The sequence below is a fragment of the Nycticebus coucang genome, chromosome 8 (assembly GCF_027406575.1).
Source record: "Nycticebus coucang isolate mNycCou1 chromosome 8, mNycCou1.pri, whole genome shotgun sequence".
Lineage (NCBI taxonomy): Eukaryota > Metazoa > Chordata > Mammalia > Primates > Lorisidae > Nycticebus > Nycticebus coucang.
The window spans coordinates 10,264,583-10,273,514 of NC_069787.1; the positions used below are offsets into that span (position 1 = coordinate 10,264,583).

At 44.2% G+C, this 8,932-nt stretch overlaps 1 protein-coding gene across 18 annotated transcripts in view; it reads right to left on the reverse strand.

Moving 5' to 3' along the window:
* Nucleotides 1-5,250, reverse strand: part of THUMPD3 (THUMP domain containing 3) — a 40,475-nt gene extending 35,225 nt beyond the window's left edge. For 8 of the 18 annotated variants that reach the window (XM_053599327.1, XM_053599316.1, XM_053599326.1 and 5 more), the window contains exons 1-3: nt 5,175-5,244; nt 2,933-3,218; nt 475-552 (exon numbers count right to left, since the gene is read on the reverse strand). In XM_053599327.1, the coding sequence (XP_053455302.1) occupies nt 475-552; nt 2,933-3,184 (330 nt within the window). In that variant the 5' untranslated portion in view covers nt 3,185-3,218; nt 5,175-5,244. The other 10 variants (XM_053599318.1, XM_053599317.1, XM_053599328.1 and 7 more) reach the window with 10 other exon arrangements.
* Between the last annotated feature and the right edge of the window lie 3,682 nt (nt 5,251-8,932).

Below are 8,932 nucleotides of genomic sequence, written 5' to 3' on the forward strand. Positions count from 1 at the left end.
TTGATTTCTGAACCTTCGTGTTTTTCAATGCCTTTTTTTTGAGATAGAATCTTATTATGTCACCCTCGGTAGAGTGCTGTTGCATCTCAGCTCACAGCAACCTCTTTAAGCGATTCTCTTGCCTCAGCCTCCCAAGTAGCAGAGACTACAGGAGCCCACCACAACGCCCGGCTATTTTTCTGTTGTTGTTCTCGTTGCAATTGTTTAGCTGGCCCAGGCCAGGTTCAAACCCGTCATCCACGGTGTATGTGTCTAGGACCATAACCACTGTGCTACAGGTGCTGAGCCACTCAATGCTGACTTTTAAAAAACTTCTGGGATGGACTGAGCAAATCTCTGGATTTTACTGGAAAGCCTCCCAGTATTCTCTATTACAAAAGCAACTGTAATGCTCAATGACAGAATGTGAAAAATAGAAATAATCTCCTTGGAGAAGACATCCGAAAATTAGCCATAATATTTGGGATAGCTCACCTTTGTTTTTTTGAACTGGTAGTCTTGAAACTCCTGAACAACTACAAATAAGTTGTCAACAGATCTCAGACAATGAACCTGAGCAGAAAACAAAAAATGTTAGATAACAAATTCTGAGAAAGCTTTTAAATAGCACAAGCTATCAAGAATTAAATGTAAAAAAATTAGACATAATAGTTTTAAAGCAGCTACTACCTCTATTTTGTATTTTAAAATCTTCCCATCTCGGCCAGGCATGGTGGCTCACGCCTGTAATCCTAGCACTCTAAGAGGCCGAGGCAGGTGGATTGCCTGAGCTCACAGGTTTGAGACTAGCCTGAGCCAGAGCAAGACCTGTCTCTAAAAATATCCAGGTGTTGTGGCAGGTGCCTGTAGTCCCAGCTACTTGGGGAGACTGAGGCAAGAGAATCACTTGAGCCTAAGAGTCGGAGGTTGCTGTGAGGTATGACACTATGGCACTCTACCAAAGGCAACAAAATGAGACTCTGTCCAAAGAGAGAGGAAAGGGAAAGGGAAGGAAAGAAAAAAATCTCCCTATCTCCCTAGTATCCCATCGCTGGTTACCCATTATCTTCTGCCCCTTCCCTATAGAAAGGAAAGGATAAAAGGAAACACAGAAACTTGAAGTTTTTTTTTTTTTTTTGCAGTTTCTGGCTGGGGCTGGGTTTGAACCTGCCACCTCTGGCATCTGGGGCCAGAGCCCTACTCCTTTGAGCCACAGGTGCCACCCTGAAACTTGAAGTGTTTTGTGGGTAACATGTGCTTAGGGGAAAAGGGAAAGATGAAGGCAATCAAATAGAGCTGTGTCATATTTCCTGCATGGCTCTCTGTGTTTCAGTATATTGCAATGCTTAAGAGTGGAGCGGGGGTTGAGCTTTACCTCTGTGATTACTGAATGACCCTGGGCAAATTATTTATTCTTCCTACGTCCAATGATTAATGAGGATAATAGAAGTGTCTATCATCACAAAGCTATTGAGGGCACTAACTAAAATGAGAGTCAATTACTTGATGACCTCAACTAAAATGATGGACATTTGCTTACCAATTCATCCCACAAAAAATTATTTGGTGCCTACTATATCCCACATACTAAGAGCGTGGGATATATTGGTGGAAAAAAATTGACAATGCCTATTCGCATGTTACTTACGTGGTACGGGGATATATCTTATCTTTTCCTGTAGGATGGCAGCCTACTAACCTTCAATTCTCATGTTCAAGTGATTCCTAAGTACTTTAGAACATGAACTTCTTTTTTTTTGCAATTTTTTGGCTGTGCTGGGTTTGAACCCGCCACCTCCAGCATAGGGGGCCAGCACCCTACTCCATTGAGCCACAGGTGCCACCCCGGAACATGAACTTCTTTCACAAAGATTAAAAGAACAATTTCTTATGCTTCATCACCAAAGTCTAAACTGGTCTTCAGCTAGATACTAAAATAACCAAGTTAAAAGTCGTATACTAGATACTCAGAGTTAAATGCGATTCTTTCTGGTGAATTCAATCCTCAAGAAATACTAAGATCACTTCTAAAAATCTAGAAAACCGGCTAAACACAATGGCTCACACCTGTAATCCTAGCATTCTGGGAGGCCAATGGGGATGAATTGCTTGAGCTCAGAAGATCGAGACCAGCCTGAGCAGGAGTAAGACCCCTTCTCTACTTAAAAATAGAAAAACTAGCCAGGCATTGTGGTGGGTGCCTACTTGGAAGGCTGAGGCAAGAGGATCGCTTGACTCTAAGAGTTTGATGTTGCTCTGAGGTATGACACCATGGTACTCTACCCAGGGCAATGGAGTGAGACTGTCTCTAAAAAAAATATAGAAAACCGGAGGCGGCGCCTGTGGCTCAGTGAGTGGGGCGCCGGCCCCATATGCCGAGGGTGACGGGTTCAAACCCAGCCCCGGCCAAACTGCAACAACAACAACAAAAAAATATATAGCCGGGCGTTGTGGCGGACTGAGGCAAGAGAATCGCATAAGCCCAAGAGTTAGAGGTTGTGAGCCGTGTGACGCCACGGCACTCTACCCAAGGGCGGTACAGTGAGACTCTGTCTCTACAAAAAAAAAAAAAAAAATGTATATATATATATATATGTATAGAAAACCGACTAAAGGTTAAGCATCCCAAATCTGAAACTTTTTGAGCACTAAAACAATGCTCAGTGGAGTATTTTGGATTTTCAGATTAGGGATGTTCAATCCATAAGTATAACACAAATATTCTAAAATCTGAATAAAAATCTAAAATCCCAAACACTTGTGGTCCCAAGCATCTTCAACCTGTAGTGAAACACACAAATCCAGGACCCAGTTGAAAATGCAGTATTACTTTAAAATCACCTGATTTAGAACAGAGCAAAGAAAATCAAGAGGGATTCCAGGGGAGCCTGTAAACTGAAGAATAACCATAAAACGAAGTTAGAAACTGTTTTAAATATTGCTTCATTCAAACCTGAGCCAGACTTTCCACTGAAATGACAAAATATATCTTGCCACGGTCTCTGCTGATTTTGCACGATGACCCCAATTTCTCTCTCACTTCATCTGCAGCTGTTTGCTCAAAGCCAGTAGGTACAGTGGCTCCAATAGTGACTAGAAGTTCAGACTCACTTCTGAGGTCACTTTCTGCCTCTTGTACAGATCTCTGGTTCTCATGAAGGTTCACGTCTAGGAGCTGGCTAGTGGCTTCTTGAATGTCAGACATGATGGCAGTGTTTCCAAGATCCCTAATACAATCCCTTTAAAAGTAGTACAGGAAAAAAAAGTATCCAATGTACTCAATACTACTATGAAATCAATATATAATCACCTACACATTCATATGAATGGCAAAACATAACTATAGTCCAGAAAGTAGAAAGGAAGAGGAGGGAGAGGGGAGGAGAGGGGGGATATGGAAAGAGGGAGGGTATTTGGGGGGATCTCACCTAATGTGCATGATGCAATGGTACATTTCAAAACTATTAAAAAATTAGTATAATTGTGATGGATGTATTATTTAGTTCAACGTAAGCATTTCACATTTTATATCGAAGCAGTACCCTGAACCCCATAAATGCATCAATGTACAAAGTTATGATTTAATAAAAATAAATAATAAAAATTAAAAAAATAAAAGATAAAAAAATAAAATAGGGACTTAAATCAGTAAAAAAAAAATAAAAGTACAGAAAAGAAAAAAGGTATCAATATCACCCAGTTATAGTTCAACTATACTTAAAAACATACGCTTTGGAAGGTAGAAAGACTAAGGCAACATAAATGATATAGCCATAATCAGTCAACATACCTCATTAGTATCAACCAAAGTTAAAAAGGATGAATGAAGATGGGCATAGAGTGAAAGTTGTAAAACATGTCATTATCAAACAAGCAAGCCAGATATCATGGAAGAAAAGGAGACAGACAAAAAGTATTTCCACAACGTGTAATGCTTGGTTTGTAGTCATCTATGTTAATAAAAACCATCTCCTAATTATGACAATTACCAACAGAAGCAGTGGGGAACATTCAAATACATTTCTCTTTCCCTCTAGCTAGAGGCTAAGAACATGGGGCTTGAGTTTCACATAGGGGTCTGAAGAGTAGCCTCCATCACTTAAAGAATGAATGACCTAAGGCAACTTAACTCCCCCAAATCTCAAAATGGAAATTAAATAATTCCTCTCTCCTAGAGTTAATGGGAGACTTAGGTATGAGTAACACACTTCCAAGGCTAATGATTAAAACTTTAAGAGGGTATCTATCTTCTTCCCTCCCATGAAATGGCCAGCGTTTCATGCATTTAAAAATGGACTAACTGGGCTCGGCGCCTGTAGCTCAAACGGCTAAGGCACCAGCCACATACACCTGAGTTGAAGGGTTCAAATCCAGCCCCGGCCCGCCAAACAATGACAGCTGCAACCAAAAACTAGCCGGGTGTTGTGGCGGGCGCCTGTAGTCCCAGCTACTGGGGAGGCGGAGACAGGAGAATCGCTTGAACCCAGGAGTTGGAGGTTGCTGTGAGCTGTGATGCCACAGCACTCTACCCAGGGCGATAGCTTGAGGCTCTGTCTCAAAAAAATAAAATAAAATAATAAAATAAAAATGACTAACTGAACACTTACTATCTAATGACTATAAGTACTTAACACCTACTACACGTACTTGTCAGGCTCTGGGATCCACGGATGGGTTCAGGAAATATCTGAAATAGTAAACCACCTTGCCTTACCCAAACATTGGTGTGTGTTTGGATGGGGGTGGGAGGAGCTGTATTAGGGAGGTGGGGGTATCCATAGCTCTCACTAGGTTTTCAAAGGGCTTGAGACTCAAAACAATTTAAGTGGGCTCAGAGCTGTGTCAGGCAACATTGTTTAACGCTAGGTCAGTTCCCGTAGGGAGCACACAGTCACTGTAAATACGACGGTATCTAAATAAGGCGTTCTAAATCAGACAGCCCAAGTCAGCGAAAAGACCTGTCCAAAGGTCAGACAGCCAATCCGCGCTAAATGGCCCAGAACTAACGTCGTCCGATTCCCGCCCACAGGAGCGGGTCAAGGGCCGGGAGGGACGGCGAAATGACCTTAACTGTGGGACCGAGGTTGAAGTTAAGCCCGGCGCCGGTCTCGGCCGCAAGACAAAGGCCGCCCCTCGGTCCCGAAGCCGAATGCCGGAGGAACCACACCCGGTCCTGCCCACCCGCGCTCAGTTACCGGCCACCAGCGCAGACCCTTCCAGCTCCGGAACCGCCGGCCTCACACAAATTGGTCACGCCGCCGGAAGCCGCCCGCCAAACCCGGAAACGGAAGTCAGGCCAGAGGTCGCGGCAACCCCGGTCTCGGGGCGGGAGTCGGGACAAAGTCGGAAGGAAGGGAGCATGCGCGCCGAGCTCCGCACGGTGGGGAAGGGAAGTATCAGGTTTCATCTCTTTTGAAAGATATCTCTTTTTTTTTTTTTTTTTTTTATTTTTTGTGGTTTTTGGCCGGGGCTGGGTTTGAACCCGCTGCCTCCGGCATATGGGACCAGCACCCTCTCCTTGAGCCACAGGCGCTGCCCGAAAGATATCTCATTTTGAAGCTGGGTTGCGAAGACATTAAGTATCTTGCCGAAAACGTCATGCAGCTCGTTCCCGATTTCTATATTCTGTGTTCACTATTTTTACACCATCGTTCGCTTAATATATTTTTTTTAAATAGTTTTTAAGTGAGAAAAGAAAAACAGTTAAGAGCAGTCTGCTTGAGGTGTGCAATATTTATCAGGGCCACAGAGACTTGAGCCTGAGACTTCAGTCATGTCCCACACCCCTCAAACGCAATTACCTGGAGGTAATTGCTTAAAGTCATTTTGTTACTAAATTCCTTACCCATTTTCCCCACATTCCTGAAATTTGTGATAATTGGAATGTATTCAGGGCAGCTTAAATCTATGCTCTCCGTACTTGACCCAAATAAACTTTCTTTTTTTATTTTTTGGAGACAGTCTCATTTTGTCACCCAGGCTAGAGTGCCTTGGCTTGGCCTAGCGTCACAGCAACCTTAAACTCCTGGATTCCAGGATCCTCTTGCTTCAGCCTACTGAATAGCTGGAAGTATAAGCCCCTGTCATCCCACCTAGCTAATTTTTCTGTTTGTAGGGGGAGACAGGATCTTGCTCTTGCTTAGGCTGGTCTCAAACTCCTGAACTCAAGTGATCCTCCTGCCTCAGCCTCCCAAGAGTGCTAGGATTACATAGGTGTAATCCTACATGCTAGGATTACATAACCACCAGGACCTGCCAGACATTCTACTTATACTAATTTTGCCTCAACTTCTTCCTTTTAGGCCAAAAAAAGTTAACTTTCTTTTTTTTTTTTTTTTTGAGACAGAGTCTCACTTCATCACCCTTGGTAGAGTGCGGTGATGTCACAACTCACAGCAACTCCAACTCCTGGGCTTAGGCGATTCTCTTGCCTCCGCCTCCCAGGTAGCTGGGACTACAGGCACCCACCACAATGCCCAGCTATTTTTGTTGTTGTTGTAGTTTGGCCAGGGTGGAGTTTGAACCCACCATGCTTGGTATATAGGGCCAGTGCCCTACCCACTGAGCCACAGGCACCGCCTGAGTTAACTTACTTTAAAAAGAAACTTTTGGCTCAGCTCCTGTGGCTCAAGCGGCTAAGGTGCCAGCCACTACACCTGAGCTGGCGGGTTCGCATCCAGCCTGGGCCCGCCAAACAACAAGGATGGCTGCAACCAAAAAATAGCTGGGCATTGTGGTGGGCGCCTGTAGTCCCAGCTATTTGGGAGGCGGAGGCAGGAGACTTGCTTGAGCCCAGGAGTTGGAGGTTGCTGTGAGCTGTGATGCCACAGCACTCTACCCAGGGTGACAGCTTGAGGCTCTGTCTCAAAAAAAAAGAAACTTTTACAACTCAACAAAAAAGACAACTAACATAAAGGCTTTTTAAAAGGGGTCAGAATTGACAGGGTCACGTGCTCTGGCTTTAGGCTATTGTTGTCTAACTATAATTGGTGGTTTGATGAACCTTGTCTCTGAGATCTTAGGATCCTTCTGACCTTAGTTCAGACAGCTCTGTTGAGCTATCTCCTGTGGTTTAAGATACTAGAAAACAAACACCAAAGAACATTTTTCTGCCCCTTGATTACTGGCATCAGGCAGGAAGGCAAGTTCTTAACTCCTAAAACATTGCGTTGCCCTTATTTAAACCTTTACCTCTGTTACAAATAGAAATATCTCCAAAGATATACAATGACCACTAAGTGAGACTGAGCAGATAGCCCTCTTAGGGGCCTGCTAAAGTGGGGTGGAGGCCAAGGATGGAAGTAAAGGAAAAATCTTCAGTCACTTCAAGGGAAATCTGGGCTACTAGCTGGGGTGGAAAAGTAAATGAGAAGGCGGGTTGCAGTGGCTCGCACCTGTAATCCTAGCACTCTGGGAGGCAGAGGTGGTGGATCCCTTGAGCACAGGAGTTACAAACCGGTCTGAGCAAGAGCAAGGCTCGTCTCTAATAAAAATAAAAGAATTATCCAGGCATTGTGGCAGGTGCCTGTAGTCCCAGCTTCTTGGGAGGCTGAGGCAGGAGGATCTATTGAACTCCGGGAGTTGGAGGTTGCTATGAGCTAGGCTGATGCCATGGTACTCTAGCCTCTCTCAAAACTAAATAAATAAGGCAGTGCCTATGGCTCAGTGAGTAGGGCGCCAGCCCCATATACCCAGGGTGGCAGATTCAAGCCTAGCCCCATAGCCGGGCATTCTGGCAAGTGCCTGTAGTCCCATCTGCTTGGGAGGCTAAGGCAAGAGAATTGCCTAGCCCAAAAACTGGAGGTTGCTGTGAGCTGTGATGCCAGGGCACTCTCCTGAGGGCGACAGAGTGAGACTCTGTCTCAAAAAAATAAATGAATAAATAAAAGTAAATAAGTAACCTGACAAGCAAGAAGGTAGCAATAATAGTTCTCTAACCAAGCCAGAGTCAGGAAGGATTTTAGCTCCCTATGAAAACTAAAAGATAATATCTTAGCGTGTGTTCTTGAATTGTTCTTCCAGAACCACGAGCAGATGGAAAATGTAGATCAGGAGGAACTGAGGACTACACTCTGGCCACTTTCTTTGTTCTTCCTGGGAGACTTGAAAAGAGCCACACCCACCTTAACGTTCCTTTCTTATAACCAAAGAATCTCTGAATTTATTTATTACCACCCCCCACCAGCCCTCTTCAGGGAGTCTGAGTCTTAAGCATTAGACTAAGCGGCTAAGGTGCCAGCCACATACACCTGAGCTGGTGGGTTTGAATCCAGCCCGGGCCCGCCAAACAACAATGATGGCTGCAACCAAAAAAAAAAAAAAAAAAAATAGCCGGGTGTTGTGGCAGGCGCCTGTAGTCCTAGCTACTTGGGAGGCAGAGACAGGAGACTTGCTTGAGCCCAGGAGTTGGAGGTTGCTGTGAGCTGTGATGCTACGGCACTCTACCCAGGGCAACAGCTTGAGGCTCTGTCTCAAAAAAAAAGCATTAGGTGTATATACTCTTTGCATTGCCCTATATAATAAAATATCTTTTTCTTCTTGCAACTCTTGGGATCAGTATCTGGCTTTGCTGCGGTGAGTGAGTGGACCCCAGCTTGCTTTGGTAACATAAGCAGGTGAAAAGGTACTCAACATCACTGAAAGCACATGTTTTGAGAATAAGATGGAGTCAGGCAGCCTAAGGCAGGTTGATTTAGATCCTGCCTGACCTTCACCCCATCTCCCATTCTTACTATTCTGTAAATTTAGCTCACGCCCTAAAGATGTCTATCTTGAGGAGTTTAGGTGAATTGATTTAGGAAATTAACTTTTAAACTGAAATGTTGTAATGTTTCAAGAAGACAAGACCAATGGAGAGAAAGAGCCCCCAAACACCATGTTTATAAGAGGAAGGACTTTATTTCACCCCGCAGAGGGAGACACAGAAGAATTCAAAATAGCCATGCTCCCCAAC